Source organism: Acomys minous (assembly GCF_964271855.1).
Source record: "Acomys minous genome assembly, chromosome: 18".
NCBI lineage: Eukaryota > Metazoa > Chordata > Mammalia > Rodentia > Muridae > Acomys > Acomys minous.
The window spans coordinates 63,333,457-63,356,111 of NC_140501.1; the positions used below are offsets into that span (position 1 = coordinate 63,333,457).

At 41.9% G+C, this 22,655-nt stretch overlaps 1 protein-coding gene across 1 annotated transcript; it reads left to right on the plus strand.

Moving 5' to 3' along the window:
• Positions 1-5,566: 5,566 nt before the first annotated feature.
• LOC311589118 (granzyme E-like) lies at positions 5,567-8,528 on the plus strand (the record flags this gene model as incomplete). The annotated part of the gene is made up of 5 exons (XM_084767401.1): positions 5,567-5,743; positions 6,802-6,952; positions 7,391-7,526; positions 7,732-7,992; positions 8,385-8,528. Exons 1-5 carry the CDS (start codon positions 5,668-5,670, stop codon positions 8,526-8,528), a joined length of 768 nt encoding a protein of 255 aa, XP_084623527.1. The 5' UTR covers positions 5,567-5,667.
• Positions 8,529-22,655: the final 14,127 nt, after the last annotated feature.

Below are 22,655 nucleotides of genomic sequence, written 5' to 3' on the forward strand. Positions count from 1 at the left end.
TGGATTTAAATCAAATCCCTGAAGCTTTTAAGTTTTTTAAGATTTTAAGTTCATAAAAAGAGATACAATTTTACCACTGTAATCTTTACTGAAACCCATATTGTATAAAGGGTAGAATATTTATGTCTTTGAGTTATAGTAAAAGTTTGGGATCCCAAACAATAGCATAAAGAGAGGGAAAGAAGTCTGAAAATCTTAAATCATTTTCTCAGACCCATAATTAATTTTTTTAAATCCTCACAATTTACTTAAATTCTCACATCCTCAGTCATTAAAACATTTTCTTAGACCATTTTTCTACAGACTCTCACAACTTAGTTTATATATTTTCAGATCTTTACAACTTCTATTTATCTACATTAGAACTTTTTTTAGACTTTCATAACCTCAAACCTTTATAACTCGGTGAATAGGAAAACTAGCAGTTCATATAGTCGAGGTGAGGTTAGTTCGCTGGTATACATTGCAGGTTTGGGTTATGTTCTGTAAAAAAAAAAATCATATCTTCTGAGAGTCAGGTGGGTTTGAATAAATAATAAAAAGGATTTATAGGTTAGAGTAAAATATTTGTTATAAGTATCAGACAATGTCCTGTGTTGAAGGAGGGCCAGGGGTGTTGTTTTCTGAGTTAAGTAGTAGAGTCATGTGGAGGGAAGTGTGGAGAGCCATAAGAGATAAAAGAGCAGGCTGAAGGGCTGCCATGTTGGGACAATTATTGCCTTTACCAGCAATGGAGGGTTCTGTCTGATGTGCCTTGGAATGAACCAAGCCACTTTGAGAAAATAAAAGAGAGGCCCTGAGGAGGTCATGGATATATGAAGAGTTAATAATTGAGTTGGCTTCTTGTGTTTAGAAATCCTTGTTCCTTCCAGATGGTGGAGTGTGTTAGCAAGATAAGAAAAACATAAATGGAGAATAGGTAGACTCTGTTAATGATGTGGTTTTGGCAATTTGGAAGGCTCTGGTGAGGGCTAGTAATTCTGCCTGTTGGTGGGTAGCATGTGGGTATAAGGAGGCCTCCTCAATGATGGCAGCATCTGGGGCCATGCTGCAACATGGTGGCTATCAGAGAGGAAGAAATGCCATTTATATACAAAGTGTAGGAAGAAGTCACTAGATGACCCTCTTGTGTGTGAGATGGATGGCGGGGGGGGGGGGGAGGTATTCTAGAGTCTCTGACAGGAGTGAAGCAGGTCTGGAGGATGTTGGAGTAAAGGGATAAACATGGAGGGGTTGAGGGGATGTGAGGTAAGAAACAAGAGTTGTACTTTTTTTTTTAATAAGAGAAGTTTTGAGGGATAGAATCCAAGATGGTGGAAGTGATTGGAGTCCTTCATAAATTGGACTTGAAAGAGTGAGTGGTAGATTGTCAGGGGGATCTTAGTGTTAATTTGTTAGATTTAGAGATGAGCAGAGAGGCTGTGACAAGAGTACTTTAACAGGAAGGCCAGATGGGATGGTGTTGCCTAGGCTCTGGATAGATAAGTGTCAGGAGCAAAGTAGGACCTAGAAAGTGTCTGAGACCTCCTCAAAGGCATAATCTTGTTTTTGTAAGTCTAAAAATAGAAAGATCTGCATATCTGGGAGGTTGATGGCCGGGGTTAATAGGAGAGCATTTTTTAAAGAGTTGTTTCATCTAAGGGGAGGTCCCCCTTAGTCACAGTCAGAGGGGAGGGGAATAGGGTGAAAGCGGGAGGGAGGGAGGAAGGAATGGGAGGATACAAGAGATGGGATAACAATTGAGATGTAATATGAATATTGTCAACAAAAAGAAAAAAAACCAAAAGAAAAAAAAAAGAGTTGTTTGTCAGAGAGATTCAAGATGGCAGCGCCGATCATGCACTGTGTCCGACTGGAGAAGGGTTGGGAGCTACAGAGTGCCACAACAGGGGTGCACTGTGTGAGAGGACTCCACACTGTGTGGTGCACAGGTGGGTCTGGCCCGGGACCATCCAGTTGGTCCATGGAGGAGTCTCTGGGTCTCTGCAGGTGTGTGCCCAGTCCCCAGAGTCTGGATGCATGCCTGTCTACAAGCTGTATCTATGCTCTATCTACATCTCAGACTCAGTCTGGACTGAACTGTGGCCTACAGGGCACCAGAGTCTGGGTCGGCTAGCCCAGGGGAGACCACAGGGCGTGGAGGACCAGTGAATCTGACCTCGGAATATCAACTAGTCAATACAAGGAAGGCTCCAGTGTTCAGGAGGGCCCAGGCACAGTTGCCAAAGCCATATACTGGCTAGCTCACTGCACTCCCTCTCCGTCTTAGACTGAACTGTGGGCTGCAGGGTACCAACATGTGGTGTGGAGCATGGGCAGATCTGACCTCAGGTCACCTGGCTAATCCATGGAGAGTTCACAGGTTCAAGAAGGTGCAGGCACAGGTCAGGAGCAGGAGTGACTCCCAAAACTTAGCCACATGTGGGGAAGCAAGGAGCACCCTTGCTCTCTGTCTCGATCCAAACAGTAGGCCATAAGTCTCTGGTTCTTCTAGCCCAGAGGAAACCAGAACATGGAACACGGGTGGTCACCCAGCCAATCCAGAGAGAGGGCGCAGGCTCCAATGCTTAGCTAGCCACAGCATGCTAGCAAGCAGCACCCCTCTCTGTGCATCAAAAGGAACTGTGGACCAGAAGGCACCAGTGTCTGGGTCTTTTAGCCCAGAGGAGACCCCACGGTGTAGAGCACAATTGACTCTGACGTCAGGCCACCCAACCAATACATGGAAAGTTCCTAGATCTGAACTGAGGTTACCCACCTGATCCATGGAAGAGTTCGCTGATTCGTTGCAGCTGAAAACAATTTTATGAAGAGTGATGTTGCCTTGCTTTTACATTTGGCATGAGAATTTGAAAACAATTTCATGATTTCCAGAAATATTGTAACTACTTTGGTATTTTCACAAATCCATTTTTAGTCACCATATATATGGTACCAGCTGGTTGTCAAATGGAATGCATAGAACTGCAATTCTTCATTCAACTTAAAAATATTTTTGATCATGTCCATTCATGACCTTTATGGGGCTTTTATAGGTCCTTCTCAGAGATGGATGCTCACACTTTACAGTCACACTGCATTCACACCACTGCTATTTCACAGCAGCTACATTTGTGAGCAACCAATTTCAAGGACTGAGCACACAATGACTGGAGAGATGGTTCAGAAGACTGAACAGGATGGGTTGTTCTTCAGAGGATCCAAGTTCAATTCTGAGCAGCCATGTTGCGTACTTTATATCCACTTGTTATTTCAGATCCTCTAGTTTCCAAGGGCACCTGTACTCAAGTACACATACCCAAGCACCTGCACTCATGGGCACATACCCAAACTCAGATATGTACACTCAATAAAACGTTAAAATCTTTTAGCTCTATGCCCTCTAGAATTGACAAGAAAATCATACCCAGGAAACCTCAAAAATGCGGCTGCTAAAACGAGACCTGAGCGATGACAACAACCAGGTGATCTTCCAAAGAGGATGGGGAAATAGGAAGTGGCCCCATCGCTTGATGAGGAGCAAGAAACAATTATAAGCTGCTGAGAGGGAGAATCAGTCTTTCCCTAATATGGTCATCCAATCCCAAGTTGTCAGACCTGGTAGAAATATGTGTTCAAGAAATATTAAGATGACGTAGTAACTTGGATTTATATATTTACTCCCTTGTAATTGTGTGAGTGAGAATAATAATTAAAGAATAAGAGATCATGAATCTGAAGGGGGTTGAGAGACATGGGAGGAATGAGAGCAAAAGTGGGGGAAATATATCTTAATTTAAAGTGTTAAGCACACTAAGAGGAAAGCAAAACCAAAATATATGAGCAGGACTTTAGGAATTCACTGAGATCAGACCTATGTCCATCAAGCATGGGAGTGAAACATTCATTTCTCAAAAGCAATGTTGGATATCCGTGCAGATTCCTGTTGTCCTCCTCTCCTTTATGGCAAAAGCATAATGAAGTAAATGTTATGACTTATATGTTTTCAATTTATTTATTAGACATGACCAACATAGAGCTTGCTTCCTGGTTTTAAAAGATCATCTCCAAATGTGCACCCACATAATTAAGATTATTTTATTCTATAAGGGTGTTATAGCTTATCTGTGTGTGCAGATATTGTGTCATTTATATACAGTCTCTTTTCAGGGGGAAATTAGCAACTTTCCTTATAGCTTGTGTAAGAAATGTGTAGCCCAAAAGTTATCCCTTCAATGTGGCACAAAAAAGGCAAAAGATTAAGTACATGTGGACTACATGATTAATTTTAAATCCAATTAATATAAGCACTTTAGTTTACAACTAAGACAGGAAAACCTCCACTGGTATATGATGAAGAAATTTTTAAAAATCTGAAAAACATAAAGTAGTGATGGAAAAGCAGGAACTGAGTAGGTCTGTGGGTTACCTAGATACGCACCCTACCCCCCCACCAACACCTGTCTTCAGGGCAAGGCCAGCCTGTCTCACCCACAGCTGACCCCACACAGCTCTCAGCATCTTGTCCTCTAAGCTCATGTTCTCAGCTCCCTCCAGGCAAGTTCAGCCTTCTCAGTGCTGCATCCCTGTCTCTCTCACTCCTGACCTAGATCATTAAATCATCATTCAAGATCTTAACAAGATCCTGTTTGTCTATAGAAAATGCTAGGCAGACCTGTAGACAGTACCCTGAAGTCCTCAGAGGGAAGCCAATGCTGAGCTTGCTGACCATTAAACTCAATCTTGGAGCTCTTGCCCCAGACATAAATGACAGTAGCTAATAAACAAGTACCTACACCTGTCACTTGTGATTCGTTATTATACTTAACTACATATGACAGTAACGTGTGATCCTTGGATACAGGGCAAACACTTGCTTTGAGATTTCTCTCTAACTTCTTAGCAGTTTCAGAAGAGTCAGAGTGAGATATGATTAATTCATCAGATTATTCAAACAGATTGTTCCATAGTATGATCAGTTGTCCCAAAGGTTAGTGAGATGATGAACTGCAATACTGCCTAGCCAGTGGTATCAAGACTTTAAGTACTGTGTTATAGTAGTGCTATAATTGTTTTTAGGATAAATTGGTTGTCAGTATTATTTAAAAAAGAAAGTTTTTTTTTTGGAGACAGATTCTGTCTGTGTTAGTCTTGGTTGTCCCAGACTTCCTTTGTAGACCAGGCTGGCTTCGAACTCACAGCAACCTGCCTGCCTCTGCCTCCCGAGTGCTGGGATTAAAGGCTTGCATAAAAAAAAAACCTAACCAAACCAACAACCAACCACCAACAACAAAGAAGAAGAAGAAGAAGAAGAAGAAGAAGAAGAAGAAGAAGAAGAAGAAGAAAAGAAGGAAGGAAGGAAAAAAAGAAACCCAAATAGATCTTACCACAATGTAAAAGGATTTAATAGAAAAAGACACATTTTTGTCTCAATGCAGCCACAGTAGACTTCCTGGGTGCTCAGGACTATTCAACCACAGTGTCTACACTCTCTACTTTCTTGCTAGCTTAGCTGATAATAGGTAAATGTGGTGACAGCGTCATGTTTACCCAAATCAGAAAACTTCCTTATATGATGTGACACAGATGAGAAGCAGAGCTGCATAGGTTTAAAAGCCCGTGAGGCCACTGAGCACACACCTGCTTCATCCCCTTCCCAGGGCTGTGTCTACTCTGCCCTCCTCAAACATGAGCAGCCCTCCTGGGAAGATGGCACCAGTGCTGATTCTCCTGGCCTTTCTTCTGCCCCTTGGAGCTCAAGCAGGTAAGTGAGCAGCCCTGTTGCAGAGGTGTCATCTCATGACACCACTGCTGTCCTTCTGCCAGGCAGGAGTCAGGAATGATTCTGACAGTGCACACAGGAGCTTTGTGAACCTCAGGTCCCTCCTAAAGCCAGACTTGGAAATTTGACACTGGCTAGATTCTAACAAGGTCTGAGGAAGGGAGGTGTTTTCAGAAAGCTTAATAGAGACTGGCTTCTTCCAGCTTTTCTTCATCACGTGGGGACTAGATCATCCTTAGAAAGAGTTGTAACAGAGATGCAAAGATAGAAAATGTATGTCATTAACTTTCTTGAGCCTAGGTTAATGGCAACTTTAATGACCAGCATGCAATGAGTGAGGCCACCAGGTCAAGAATACTAACATTCTTCATTAACCTCCACCATTAGCCTGCTGAAAATCATGCCCAGGGTAACAAGATGCCTGCACTGCACATGCCACTAACTCTTCTGTCTAGTGCTAGTTGGCCTCTTCACTCTTTTCTGCAGCTCACCAACTATTTCCATCTTTGCCAGCACACTGAATGTCCCCCAGGCTCTGAATCCCACCAGCACCGCATCACCTATGCTCCAACTAAGTAGAAGTCATCATTCATTCTTGTAGCCAAAAGCATTTGCTGGGAGTCTAAGATGTGTTGGGCACCAGAATAGGAGAATGTCAGAAAATCCACATCCATAGTGCTTGGGGGTAAAAGGCATAGAAATGACACCAATCTCCATGTTAGAGAGGTTAGGGTGACTCACTAACAAAGAAAGGACCAAGGTGAGCCATACAGGATCCCCTTGGCTTCTAGCATCATGAAGACAGGGATTATTTCTCCATGCGCTTGTAAAATTGAGCCTGGTGGACAAGGGCTACCCAAGCCTTCTCAGAGCAGGATCTGAGGCTTAAGATTCACCAAAGATTATTCCATGTGCAAGGAATCCTGTCTGCAACCGTCTTAGGGGACTGCCGATCCCACCCTCTATCATCCTCCTTTCTAGATATTATCTCCTGACCTCATCTGTTGCAAGGTAACTCATATTCTATCCTTTTCTTTCAGAGGAGATCATTGGGGGCCATGAGGCCAGGCCCCACTCCCGCCCCTACATGGCATTTATTGAGTCTAAGGATATTGATGGGAATAGGAGTCGCTGCGGAGGCTTCCTGATTCGATACAACTTCGTGCTGACAGCTGCTCACTGCACTGGAAGGTGAGGAGAAGCAGCTCGCCCACAGTTTCTGAGACCCCCACACAGGTGCTTCTGTCCTTTCCTGTGGCTGCTCCCCTGAGAGCTCACTAGAAGACAGGACTGTGAAAATGAAAGTCTGATGTATATGGCATCAGAGGGTGTGAGGGCTGAGCCAGCAGCACACTTGAGCTGAAATCAACTGCACTGGCCCAACTAAAGCAGTGGTTGAGGTGGAATGTTCACCTTAAATCTCAGTGCAAGCTTTACAATACTATCTAGAAGCAAGAGGGAGCCGCCAGGACTCTCAGAGCCCTGAGAAACAGAGAGAAGTTGGTCACATATTGAGGCCGTCTTGTGTCCTCAAGTCCCCTCAGCTAGAACCCCATCCTGTCTTTCACAGCACCTGGATTACATCCTCCCTGACTGCACATCTCTCATGTTCTTTCTGTCTCTGCACAGCTCAAAGAAAGTCACGCTGGGGGCCCATAACATCAAGACACAGGAGCAGACCCAGCAGATCATCCCTGTGGCAAAAGCCATTCCCCACCCGGACTATAATCCTAAGGACTACTCCAATGACATCATGCTGTTAAAGGTGAGACCTGCCACCCTTCCCACCCACACACCTCCACTCCCCCTCACCCTCCACCCCACCCCTGCTGCCTGTGTTCTTCCTGGTGCAGCTCTTCCCCTCCCTTCTGCTCTCATCCTGCTTCTTTCCTCCCTTCTATCCTGGCTTTCGTGTGACCCAGGGCAGCAGGCTCCTGGCTGAGCTGGTCTCTCCTGTCTCTTCCCATCAGCTGGAGAGAAAGGCCAGGAGGAGTAAAGCTGTGAGGCTCCTCAACCTACCCAGGCGCAATGTCCATGTGAGGACTGGGGATGTGTGCCATGTGGCTGGCTGGGGATCAAAATCCCTTAAGGAGTTTTCTGTAACTGACCTCCTTCAAGAGGCTGAACTGATCATCGAGGGGGACAAGGAATGCAAAAAATGCTTCCGTCACTATTCCAACACCACACAGATATGTGCTGGAGACCCCAAAAAAGAGCAGCTTGCTTTTGCGGTGAGGTTCAAGCATTTAACAGACAAGACACAGGGAGAGAGGAACCTAAGAGAGGCCTGCCAGTGAGACTGGCCAGACCCTCAAGCCTCAGAGCAGAGAAGGCTCAGTCCAAGAGTGCACTTATTAGTCCCTTGTGTGGAGGTAGCAAGAGTGGGAGGTGGGGAAACTTCAGTCATCCCCCAAAATGCATCAATTATCCCACAGCATTCCTGAGGACTTCAGGGAATGCCTTGGACTGAGCTGGTAGGAAAAGTTGGGCTTCCCTGGAGCTCTGGCACTGAGGGAAGTTGGAAAGTCTGTCCTTACCCTGATCTGACTGTTTACCTTGCCAGGAGGAGGCCAGTGTAGAGCCAGAGGGAGCCAGGCTCAGTTCTTCCTTTCTCTGCCTACAGGGTGACTCTGGGGGACCCCTCATATGTGACAACAGAGCTTATGGGGTTGTATCCTATGGAAAATCCAAGAGGATCACTCCAGAAGTCTTCACTAAGGTTGCACACTTCCTGCCCTGGATAAACAGAAACATGAATCTCCCCTAACAGGTTTTAAACCATGTGCCTGACCATCTTGTCTGTACTCAGACAAGAACTATAGGCATTGGACAGCAAAGGCTGAAATTTCATAATAAATGATCTCCTAAGTGCATATACCTGAAGTCTGTTGTTGTCTGAGCCACTTTATTTTTTGTGCACCTCGTTGGTCTAGGCAGCCATGTCCTGTCAGTTCTGGGCTTTGCTTCCTCCTCCTTCCCCAGCCCCTCCCCTCACTGGAACTTCAGGCTGTAAAATTCCCACATATTTATCATGCATACGTGGTGGGAGTAGGGGATTGGTTTTTTTTTTTTTTAAATTTTTGATATAGGATCTCACTGTATAGGTCTGGCTGGCCTGGAATTTACTATGGAAACCATCCTGGACTTAAACTCACAGAGATCTGCCCCTCTCTACTTTGCCAGTGCTGGGATTAACATTGTCTGCCAGGACATCCTACCATACACATATTTAATTCTCAACTCTCCAAGGCTGGCTTTCTTACAATACATCCATCAGGAGGCTACAGCACTGCAGAGGTGCCATACACTCAGTCACTCTTCTTCATACTGGAAATGAATCTTCCTGGGCCTAGGACATTCATGTCATCTCTAACCCACTGTCATCAGCACCCAACATTTAGAAGAGAGCCGAACAAGGCTTTGAGGCAAAGGATGAGTCCTCTCTGGAAATTCAGTAGGCTGTGGGCAGGACCACCCATTCAATGTGCTATACCAGGACCTTCCGGTCTCTAGCAGGGCAGGCTACTTTCGTCACCTGAACTGTCAGCAGTCTAGAAGGCTGAGACATGCCTCTGATAGCCCCAGGATCACTTCAGTCCTATTTCCCAGCCCAGCACAAAGCTCAGTCCACTTTTGTAACCCTTCTGGCCTACCAGGGTTTGCCTTCTGACTTCTTCCAGCCCCTCCTGCCACAGGCCTGATTTCAGCCAGCCTTTCACTCCTCTACCTATATGTTCCAAACACTGTGGACTTTCCTCTTCCTCATATTCCAGCTAGACTTGGGCTGCCAGTCACCTGATGCTCACACCTGCCACCTAGGCTAGCTGAGCTCTCTTCCAACTCAATTCTTCCATGGAGAGAGAGGCTCAGCAATGACCTCCAGTCTCTCAACAACCCTGGTTCAGTCTGAAGTCCGGGCTTCCCCTCCTGGCCAGTGGGGATATGGCAGTTTGTGAACCTTATGCATCTAAGTGATGCTAGTATCTTTTGACACCATCAACTAACACATGCATGTCTATGGCTTTGTATCAGGTACTTGATAGACTCTTTCTTCGCTTTAACCCTCTTGTTTCACTGGACAGGTCAGTATTGATCTGTATTTGTAATTTAAAAAATGTTTTAACAAGGATTAAGTTGGGAGTACAGCCAGCATACTGTCCCCTGAGCCTCATTGCCCACACTCCTGGGGAGGCCCACAGGGCCCCAGGAACATCCAGGTTAGATATCTCCACCAATTCCTGCCAGTCTCCTTCCTGTTGCTTCCATCTAAGGACAGACAGCACACTGTCTCTCAAAACCTATCAGCTACTTTCCTGAGGATGTCTGTAGAGTTCCCAGAAACATCTAGTTTAGATACCTCCCTGCCTGCCTGGTCCTCCTGGGCCACAGAGAGCAGAGATGAGCTGTGTTCTGTCTCTTGAGCTCCATTGTTAGGCTCACAGCTCTGTCTCCCTTCATGAGGAGGCTTGCAGGACTCTAGGAACAGCCAGTAGAGGTGAGCCACAGGCTGTTCCCTGAACTGCATTGTGAGGACCAAGGCTCTGTCTGCCTCCTGAGTCCTGCCATCATGAGGAACATCTATTCCACTCTGGGGACAACCAGATGGCTAATGGTCAGCATGAAACACAATCAACAAGAGCCAGGGCACCAGAGGCCAGTTATCCTATTACAATAAACCCTGGATTTCCTAACAAAGACAAAGAACAAGAGATGACCTTCAATCCTACCTTATAAAGATGATAGAAGCTTTTAGAGAGGCAGTGAATGAACCCATTAAAGAAATATAGGAAAATTCAATCAAACAATGAAGCAAAGGAAATAGAATCAATAAAGGAAACACAAACTGAGTGAATCCTGGAGATGGAAAACCAGGGATTAGAACAGGAACTACAGACACAAGATCATCAACAGAATAGAAGAGATGGAAGAGAGAATCTCAGGCATAGATGATACAACTGAAGACATTGATGTATTGGTCAAATAAAATGCTAAATCTGAAAAGTTCCTGACACAAACATGTAGAAATCTGGGATACTATGATAAACCCAAACCTAAGAATAATAGGAATAGGAGGAGAAGGAGAAGATGAAGAAGAGGAAGAAGTGGAAGACAAGGAAGAAGAGGGAGAAGGAGAAGGAGAAAGAGAAGACCTTCAGCTCCAAGTCCCATTTTTAAAAAAAATTGTAGAAATTAACTTCCCCAATCTAAAGAAAGAGATGTCTATAAACATATAAGAAGCTTACAAAACATCAAATTGATTAGATCAGTAAAGAAAATATCCCACCACAAAATAATCAAAACATTAAATGTACTGAACAAAGAAGGAATATTAAAATTGCAAGGGAAAAGGACTAAGTAGCATGTAAAGGCAGACATATTATAATTACACCTGACTTCCCAACAGAGATTCAGAAAGTCACAAGGGCTTGAGCAGATATACTGCAGACTCTAAGAGACCACAGAGTCAGCCCAGACCACTATACTCAGCACAACTTTTAATCATCATAGATGGAAAAAACAAGATATTCCATGACAAAACTAAATGTAAACAATATTTATCTATAAACCCAGCCCCACAGAAGATACTAGAAGGAAAACTCCAACCCAAGGAGGTTAACTATACCCAAGAAAACATGAGAAATAAATTACTCCATACCTGCAGATCCAAGAGAATGGACACCCCCCCAAAAAAACCCCATCAATGTAATCCACCATATAAATAAACTAAAATACAACAACCACGTTAACTTTGCATTAGATGCTAAAAAATCTTTGACAAAATCCAATACTCCTGCATGTTAAAAGTCTTTGAGAGACCAGAGATACAATGTGCATGCCTAAACTCAATGATTCCAGTACAACAAGCCTATAGGCAACATCAAATTAAATGGGGAGAAACTTAAGGCATTTTCTTTCAAATCTTGGACAAGACAAGTGTTTGAAGTTCTAGCTAGAGCAATAAGACGACTAAAGGAGCTCGAGGGGGATATGAATTGGGAAGGAAGAAGTTAAATTTTCAGTATTTGAAGATGATATCATAGTATGCAAAGTGAGCCCCAAATTTCTACCAGAGACCTCCTCCTGCTGATAAACATCTTCAGCAAAATGGCTTGAATCAAAATTACTTCAAAACATCAGTATCCCTCCTTTAGATTAGAGATTAATGGGCTGAGAAAGAAATTAGGGCAACAACATTCTTCACAATAGACACAAACAATACAATAAATCTTTGTGTGACTTTAGCCAAGCAAGTGAAAGACCTGAATGACATTAATTTCAAGTCTTTGAAGAAGATATCAGAAGATGGAAAGATTGCCCATGCTCATGCATCAGTAGGATTGATATAGTTAGAGTGTCATCTTCTGAAAAGTAATCCATGGATTCAATGCAATTTCCATAAAAATTCCAACAAAATTCCTTACAGACTTTTAAAGAGCAATTCTCAACTTCAAATGGGAAAACCAAAAACACAGGATAGCTATAGCAATCCTGCACAGTAAAAACTTCAGGAGGTACCACCATCCTTCATTTAAAGCTGTACTACAGAGCAACAATAATACAAACCACATACTATTGGCATAAACACAGATAGACCGATCAATGGAATCAAATTGAAAGTACAGAAATAAAACCACACACCTAAAGACACTTGGATTTGGACAAAGAAACCAAAACCATACAATGGAAAAAAGAAAACATCTTTAAAAAATGGTCCTGTTATAACTGGGTGTCTACATGGGGAAAAATGCAAATAGATCTGTATCTATCACCCTTTGCAAAACTCAAGAGCAAATGGATCACGTCTTCAACATAAACCAGATACACTATATCCAATAGAAGAGAAAGTAGGGAATGGCCTTGAATGCATTGGTACAGGAGAGCACTTTCTGAACAGAACACCAACAACCTAGGCCTCATGAGACCTCATGAAGCTGAGAAGTTTCTGTAAGGAAAAAAAATCCACTGTCAATAGGACAAAAATGGCAGCCTACCAGATGGAGAAAGATGTTCACCAACCCTCCATTTGACAGATGGCTGATATCCAATATAAATATATATTTCAAGAAATTAGATACCAACAAACCAAATAACCTAATTTAAAAATGAGGTACAGAGCTAAATGGAAAATTCTCAACGGTGGAATCTCTAATGGCCAATAGGCACTTAATGTTCAATGTCCTTAGTCATCAGTGAAGTACAAATCAAAATGTACAAATCAAACTTGTACAACCACTTTAGAAATCAATCTGGTGGTGTCTCAGAAAATTAGGAATAATTCTATCACAGGACCCAGCTACACCACTCCTGGGAATATACAGAAAAGATGCTCCACAATACCACAAGAACATTAGCTCAACTGTGTTCCTAGCTGCTTTATTTGTAATAGGCAGAAGCTTGAAACATCCTACAGTCCCTCAACCAAAGAATCGATAGAGAAAATGTGGCATATTTATACAATGGAATACTATTCAGGTATTAAAAACAAATATATCATGCAATTTGGAGGCAAATGGGTGGAACTAGAAAATATTAGCCTGAGTTAGGTAACTCAGACCCAGAAGGAAAAACATGTCATGTACTCACTTATAAAAGGATATTGACCATAAAATACAAGATAACAGTGCTACAGTCCACAGACCCTAAGAAACTAATAAGGAAGACCCAAAAATGGCTGCTTGAATATAACTAGAAGAGGAAATAAAATAGACCCTGGAAATGGATGGAGGGAAGGAGCTGGGAGCCAGGGTGGTTTGTGATGAAAATGGGGATGGAGAACAGGTGTGGGGAGAAAGGAGAGTTCAGAGGAGAACTTGGAGAGATAATAAAAAGATGAGAGGGCATCTCTGTGACAGCAGAGGTTCCTAGGAATCTATGGGGATAATCCTCTGTGGTGAGACTCCAAGCAGTGGGAGATATGGAGCCTGAAGTCGCCACCTCCTCTAGCCAGGTGGGACTTCCAGTGGAGGAATGGGGACACCCAAAATTTGTCTTGCCTACAAGAAGTATAGAGATAAAGATGGAGTAGATATTGAGGGAATGGCCAAGCAATGACTGGCTCAACTTGATCTACCCCAAGGGAGAGAGCCAGCCACTGACAATATCAATGATATTCTGCAGTGCTTTCAGACAGGAGCCTAGCATAACTGTCTTCTGAGAGGTTTTACCCAGTAGCTGATGAAAACAGATGCAGAGACTCAAAGCCAACCATTAGACAATGTTCGGGGAGTCTTGTGGAAGAGTGTGAGGAATAACTGAGGAGCCGGAAAGGTAAATCACAGCATAAGAAGACCTACGGGGTCAACTATGCTGGGTCCATGGGACTTCACAGAGACTGAACCACTGGCCAAAGAGCATGCATAGGCTGGACCTAGGTCCATTACACATATATAGCAGATGTACAGCTTACACTGGGAGTAGGGGCTATCTCTGACTCTGCTGCCTGGTTTTGAATCCATTTGCTCTAGTGCCTTGTCTGTCCTAAGTGGGAAAGGATGCTCTTAGTCCTTCTGCAAATTGATGTGCTGGGGTGAGTTGGTATCCTTTGAGGGGGGAGATTACCCTTCTCTGAGCAGAAGGGCAGTATGGAATAGGGCAGGGGATGTGACATGGGACTGGGAAGAATGGGGGAGGGGCTGCAAAGTGATTAAATAGATAAATTAATGAAGAAAATTATTAAATTCTCTATATTATAACATTGTCATGTACATATCTGATTTGGATCAGAATGCAATGTGTGAAAGTAGGAGAAAGATAGAAAACCTTCAACCCTGTGGTTTTCAATGCCCTCAAGTGGAGCTCTCACAGAAAGAGGTGAGCAGGAGAAAGACAGAGAGACTTTAGCTTGCTTGATATCCAAAGCATAGACCACAATATGCCAACTGTCTTATAAAACAGTGTATGGTGACCATGAGACCATGTTTAAGTCCCTCACACAGCACCACTGGCTTATTATACTTTTTCCTTCTCTTATATCCTAACCATAGTTTCTCCTCCCTCCAATTCTCCCAGTGTGTTCCCCCAACTCTCCTCTCCCAAGATCCCACTTCTCCCCTCTTTCTCTTCAGAAAAGGGCAGGCTTCCTAGGCATTTCAATTGAACACAGATTAACAAGTTACAATAAGACTGGGCACAGACCTTCATATCAAACCTCGGTGAAGCAACCTAGTAGGAAGGAAAGAATTCCAAGAGTAAGTGAAAGAGTCAGAGACATGTCCACTCCCTCTGTTAGGAGTCCTACAAGTACATCAAGCTACACAGACATAACAAATGTGCAGATGACCTGGCTCAGACCCATACAAGCTCCATATTTGTCATTTCAGTCTCTGTGAGCCCCTATAAAGCCTGCTTAGTTAATTCTGAGGGCCTCGTTCTCCTAGTGTCCTTGACACATTGCTCCTAATTTCCTTCATCCTCCCTTCAAATGAGGTTCCTCCAGCTCTGCCTAATGTTTGGCTGTGGGTCTTTGCAGCTGCTCCCATCAGTTGCTGGATGATGCCTCTGATGACGTTTGCTCTTGGCACCCATCTGTGAATTTAGCAGAATACCTCTAGGAATCATTTCATTGACATCTCTTCTTATGGCAAGTTGTATTTGCTTCTCTTTTCTCTCTGACTACCAAGCCTCTGGTTCCTGACCATCTAGGCAGTACCAGGCATGGGCTCCTTCTTGCGGTATGATCCTCACATTGGACCATTCATTGGTTGGTCACTCCATAAGTGCTTTACCCCAGCACATCTTGTAGACAGGGCAAATTGTAGGTCAAAGGTTTTGTGGCTGGGTTGTTGTCCCAGTCACACCCCTGGAAGTCTTGCCTGGTTATAGGAGATGCAAGTTCAGGCTTAGTATCCCCAAGTACTTGATTCTTCCCTAGGGTCACCCTTATGACAAACAAAGCTACTATGCACAGAGTTGAGCAAGTTTCCTTTTGGTAGGATGGAGCATCATTTGTGTTTATACCCAGGACTGGTTACCTGGGCCTTGAGTTAGATTGATTCCCAATTTTCCAAGAAAGCACTATATTAATTTTCATATTGGTTGTACAAATTTTCACTTTTGCCAGCAATGGAGGAATGTTCCCCTTTCTCCACATCCTTGGTAGCATGTGCTGTCACTTTAGTTTTTGATCTAAGCCATTCTGACAGGAGTAAGATGGAGTCTCAAAGTATTGATTTACATTTTTCAGATAGCTGAGGATGTTGAACCTTTATTTTTTAAAAATAATTTTAATATATTATAATTTATCCATATTATATCCTGAATGTTATTGCCTTGCTTTTATCCTCCAGTATCCAGCATCCCTCCCTCTCTCCCTCTTCTGTCCTATTCCCTCTCCTACCTCAGACAGAAGGGGACCTCCTCCCACACCATATGGCTATACCATATCATGTCTCATCTAGATAGCCTGTTTCCCTTCCTCTTTGTGCCACCATCCTCCCCACCAAGGGGAAGTGATCAAACGGGGAGCACCAGAGTTCATGTCAGAGGTAGTCACCATTTCCCTACAGCTGTGGAGAATGAGCTCTTCATTGGCTAGCCCTGAACATGGAGTCTGGGTTTACTGCATGCATTGTCTGTAGTTGGTGCAATAGTTTCTGCAGCGCCCCTGTGTCCAGATCCTCCAGCCTTGATGATCTCCTTGTGGGGCTTCTGAATCCTCTGGGTCCTTCCATCCCTCCATTCTTCCATACATTCACAGAGCTTCCTCAGGAGTCCAGCAGTGAGTTCCAGCATCTATCCTGAGCCCCCTCTGGGTGAAGTCTTTCAGAGGACATCTATGTTGGGCTGTTATCCACTTATAAGTGTATATATACCGTGCGTGTTTTTCTGGGTCTGGGTAACCTCACTCAGGATGATCATTTTTTTTGGTTTTTGTTCTTTTGGTTTTTTGAGACAGAGTTTTTCTTTGTAGCTTTCGCTGTCCTGGACTAACTTTGTAGACCAAGCTGGCCTTGAACTCACAGTGATCTGTCTGCCTCTGCCTCCCAAGTGCTGTGATTAAAAGGATGATCATTTCTAATTCCATCCATTTTCCTGCAAATTTCAGGATTTCCTTCTTTTTAATAGCTAAGTAATACTTCATTGTGTAAAAGTACCACAGTTTCTTATTTCATTCTTCAGTTGAGGGACATCTAGACAGTTTCCAGATATTGGCTATTATGAAAAAAAAACTGTTATGAACACAGTTGAGCAAATGTATATTGGATCATCTTTTGAGTATATAGCCAGGAGTGGTATAGCTGGGTCTTGAGGTATCACTACCCCAAGTTTCTGAGAAAGTGCCAGATTGATTTCTAAGGTGGTTGTACAAGTTTGCACTCCCATCAGCAATGGAAGAGTGTCCCTCTTTCTCCACATCCTGGTCAGCATGTACTGTTACTTGAGTTTCTGATCTAAGCCATTTTGACTGGTGTATGATGGAATCTCAGAGTTGTTTTGATTTACATTTCCCTCATTGAGCATTTCTTTAGGTGATTCTCAGCCACTCTATATATCTCTGTTGGGAATTTTCTGTTTAGCTCTGTACCCCATTTTTTTCCTTTATTAATTTATTCTTGTTACATCTCAATGGTTATCCCATCCCTTGTATCCTCCCATTCTTCCCTCCCTCCTCTTTTCCCCTTATTCCCCTCTCCTATGATTGTTCCTGAGGGGGATTACCTCCCCCTGTATATGCTCATAGGATATCAAGTCTCTTCTTGGTAACCTGCTGTCCTTCCTCTGAGTGCCACCAGGTCTCCCCCTTCAGGGGACATGGTCAAAGGTGAGGCACCAGAGTATGTGAGAAAGTCATATCCCACTCTCCACTCTACTGTGGAGAATGTTCTGTCCATTGGCTAGATCTGGGTAGGGGTTTAAGGTTTACCGCCTATATTGTCCTTGGCTGGTGCCTTAGTTTGAGTGGGACCCCTGGGACCAAATCTGCCTATCATAATGTTCTACTTGTAGGCTTCTAGGACCCTCTGGATTCTTCTATTTTGTCATTCTCCCATGCTTCTCTCATCTAGAGTCCCACTAGAATGTCCTTCCCTTGGTCTCAGTTTCTTGGTAAGCGAAGGCTTTTGTGGGACATGCCCCTTGGGCTAATATGCAGATATAAGTGAGTATATACCATTTGAGTCTCTCTGCTTCTGGGTTAACTCACTCATTATGATCATTTCTAGCTCAATCCATTTATCCACAAATTTTGGGAATTTCTTGTTTTTAATAGCTGAATAGTATTCCACAGTGTATATGTACCACAGTTTCTTTATCCATTCTTCTACTGATGGACACTTAGGCTGTTTCCATGTTCTGGCTATTATGAATAAGGCTGCTATAAACATGGTTGAGCAAATGTTCTTGTTGTGTGCTGAAGCATCTTCTGGGTATATTCCAAGGAGTGGAATAGCTGGGTCTTGAGGAAGCGCTATTCCCATTTTTCTGAGATAGCACCAGATAGATTTCCAAAGTGGCTGTACTAGTTTGCATTCCCACCAGCAATTGTATCCCATTTTTAATTGTATTTGGTTTGGAGGTATTTAATTTCTTGAGTTCTTTATATGGTTTGGATATTAGCCCTTTTTCAGATGTAAGGTTACTGGAGATCTTTTTCTTTGCTTTCCAGAAGCTTATAAGTTTCAGGAGATCCCATTTCTTAATTGCCGATCTCAGAGCATGAGCTATTGGTGTTTTGTTCAAGAAGTTGTCTCCTGTGTCAATGAGTTCTAGGCTCTTCATCACTTTTTCTTCTAACTGATTTAGTGTGTCTGGTTTTATGTTGAGATCTTTTATCCACTTGGACTTTAGGTTTCAGCAGGGTAATAAATATGAATCTACTTGCATTTTTCTCCATGTAGACATCCAGTTAGACCAGCATCATTTGTTGAAGGTGCTATCTTTTTCCATTGAATAGATTTGGCTCCTTTGTCACAAATCAAGTGTCTATATGTGTGTGGATTCATTTCTGGGTCTTCGATTTGATTCCGTTGATCAACCAGCCTATTGTTGTGCCAGTACCATGCTGTTTTAATTACTATTGCTCTATACTACAGGTTGAGATTAGGTATGGAGATTCCTCCAGAGAATCTTTTATTGTACAAGCTTGTTTTAGCTATTTTGGGTTTTTTGTTTTTCTATATGAAGTTCAGAATTGATTTTTCAATGTCTTTAAAAAATGTGTAGGTATTTTGATAGGGATTGCATTGAATCTGTAAATTGCTTTTGGTAAGATGGCCATTTTTACTATGTTATTTCTCCCAATCCACAAACAAGGGAGATCCTTCCATCTTCTGATACCATCTTCAATCTCTTTCTTCAGAAATTTAAAGTTTTTTTCAAACAAGTCCTTCACTTGCTTGGTTAGAGTTACTCCTAGATATTTTATATTGCTTATGGATATCATGAAGGGTGTAGTTTTCCTAATTTATTCCTCTGCATGATTGTCATTTATATATAGGAAGGTTTCTGACTCTTTTGAGTTAATTTTGTATCCAGACAATTTGTTGCAGGTGTTTATCAGCTGTAGAAGTTCCCTGGTGGAATTTTGAGGGTCACTTATGTATACTATCATATCATCTGCAAATAGGGATAATTTGACTTCCTCCTTTCCCCTTGCATGCCCTTTATCTACTTTTGTTGTCTTATTGCTCTGGTTAGAACTTCAAGAACTATATTGAAGAGATATGGAGATAGTGGGCAGCCTTGTCTGGTGTCTGATTTTAGAGGAATTTCCTTGAGTATCTCTCCAATTATTTGATGTTGGCTATTAGCTTGCTGTATACAGCCTTTATTATGTTTAGGTATGTGCCTTGTATCTCTAATCTCTCTAGAAATTTAAACATAAATGGGTGTTGGATTTTGTCAAATGCTTTTTCTGCATCTAAGGAGATGATCATGTGGTTTTTCTCTTTCAGTTTGTTTATATGGTGTATTACATTGATTGATTTCTGTACACTAAACCTATATTTAATGAATGAATGCCGCCTACTTGGTTATGGTGAATGATATCTTTGATATGTTCTTGTATTTGCTTTGTGGGTATTCTATTGAGTATTTTTCCATCTATGTTTATAAGAGAAATTTGTCTGAAACTCTCTTTTTTTGTTGGGTCTATCTGAAGTTTAGGTATCAATGTGGCTGTGGCCTCATAGAAAGAATCTGGTAATGTTCCATCCATTTCTATCTTTTGGAGTAGCTAGAAGAGTGTCATTATTAGCTCCTCTTTGAGGGTCTGGTAGAGTTCTGCACTGAAACCATCTGGCCCTGGCCTTTTTGGTTGGGGAGCTATGAATATTCCTTCTATTTATAAAGCAGAAATAAGGCTATTTAATTTGTTTATCTGACCTTCTTTCAATTTTGGCAAGTGAAATCAGTCAAGAAAACTGTCCATTTCTCTTAGATTTTGAAATTTTGTGGAATACATGCTTTGGAGTAGGATCTTATGATTCTTTGTATTTCTTCAGTGTCTGTTGTTATGTCTCCTTTTTCATTTCTGATTTTGTTGATTTGGATAGTATCTCTCTGTCTTTTAGTTAGTTTGTCTACCTTGTTGAATTTTTCAAAGAACCAGATCGTGGTTCTGTTGATTCTTTGAATTGTTCTCTTTGTTTGTAATTTATTGATTTCAGCCCTGTGTTTGATTATTTCCAGACATCTACTCCTCTTGGGTGTTTCTGCTTCCTTTTTCTTTAGGGCTTCCAGATGTGTTGTTAATTTGCTTATGTGGGATGTTTTATTTATAATGTCACTTAGTGCTAAGAATTTTCCTCTTAGCACTGCTTTCAAAGTGTCCCACGAATTTGGGTATGTTGTTCCTTCATTTTCATTAAATTTCAGGAAGTCCTTAATTTCTTTCTTTCTTTCTTCCTTGACCCAGGTGTCATTAAATAGAAAGTTGTTTAGTTTCCATGTATATGTAGGTTTTTATTATTTCTGCTGTTGTTGAAGTCCTTCCTTAGACCATGGTGATACAATAGGATACAAGGTATTATTTCAGTGTTGTATCTGTTGAGGCTTGCTTTGTGACCTACTATGTGATCAGGTTCGGAGAAGGTTCCATGAGGTGCTGAGAAGAAGGTATAATCCTTTTTATTTGAGTGAAAAGTTCTGTAGATATCTGTTAGATCCATTTGATTCATAACGTTGGTTAGTGTAGTTATTTCTTGGTTTAGTTTCTGTTTCAATGACTTATCCTTTGATGAAAGTGGGGTGTTGATGTCTCCCACTATTAATGTGAGAGGATCAATGTGTGGTTTAAGCTTTGTTAATAGATCTTTTACAAATGTGGGTGCCCTTGTATTTGGAACATAGATGTTGAGAATTGTGATGTCATCTTGGTTGACTTTACCTTTGATGACTATGAAGTGTCCTTCCTCATCCCTTTTGACTAATTTTGGTTGAAAGTCTATTTTATTAGATATTAAAATGGCTACACCAGCTTGCTTCCTGTGACTGTTTGCTGGGAATATCTTTTTTCCAGCCTTTTACCTTGAGGTAATGTCTATCCTTGTGCCTGAGATGTGTTTCTTGAACACAGAAGAATATTAGATCTTGTTTATGCATCCATTTAGCTAGTCTGTGTCTTTTTATTGGCAAAGTGAGACCATTGTTGTTAAGAGATAGTAATGACCAGTGACTGTTAAGTCCCTTGATTTTGATGTTGGTTGCAACAGAGAGTTTGTGTCATTGTGTTATTGCAATGGTGTAGTTATCTACTTCCCATGTAATTTTTGTTGTAGCTTGTTCCTTTGTGGTGGAGTTTTCCTTATAGTAATTTCTATAAAGCTGGATTTGTGGATAGGTACTGTTTGAATTTACTTTTGCATTGGAATATTTTGTTTTCTCTATCAATGTTTATTGATAGTTTCTCTGGGTATAGTAGTCTGGCCTGGCACATGTGGTCTCTTAGGGTTGGCAGGACCTCTGTCCAGGCCCTTCTGGCTGTTATGGTCTCTGCTAAGAAGTCGGGTGTAATTCTGTTAGGTTTGCCATTGTATGTTACTTGGCCCTTTTCCCTTGATACTTTTAATATTTTTCTTTTTTTCTGTATATTTTGTGTTTTTACTAATATGTGGTGGGAAGATTTCATTTTCTATTCTAGTCTATTGGGTCTTCTGTAGGCCTCCTGTATGTTTATAAACATCTCCTCTTTAAATTGGGAAAATTTTCTTCTATGATTTCTTGAATATATTTTCTGCATCTTGGAGTTGGGCTTCTTCTCTTTCCTCAATGCCTATTATCCTCAGGTTTCCTCTTTCATGGTGTCCTTGATTTTTTGGATGTTGTGTGTCAGGAATTTTTCAGATTTAGCATTTTCTTTGATGGTTGCTTCAAGATCTACTTTTGCATCTTCTAGTCCTGAGTTTCATTCCTCCATCTCTTTGATTCTTTTAGAGAAGCTCACCTCTATGTTGTTTGCTTTCTTCTCTAAGCTTTCACATTCCTGTTTTCTTTCTGTCTGTGCCTTTATTATTGTTTCCATTTTCATCTTCAGATCTTGAACTGTTTTATTGATTTCCTTCATTTCATTGTTTGTATTTTCCTGAATTTCTTCCAGTGCCTCTCTATAGGCCTCTTTTATGTCTTCCACCTGTTTGATTGTGCTGCATTTATTTATGGATTTTAATCTTTAACTCCATTATCATCTTCATTACTAAGGAGTTGAGGTTATTTTCTTGTATAACAATTGTTTTTGAGTTCTCTGGGTTGCTTTCTTTTGGATAGCTAGGATCTGGAGTGGCCATATTGTTTTTGTTTTTGTATTTTTTTGTTTTTATGCTAGCCTTTAGTTATCTTGTTGTTGCTGATGTTGGGAGGTAGTCTCTGGTGTCTTTCACTGGTCATTGAGAACAGTTTTTCTGGTGTGTGATTATAGGTCGACGGTTTTTGCCTGTGGTTGTCAGAGAACTCTTCCCCG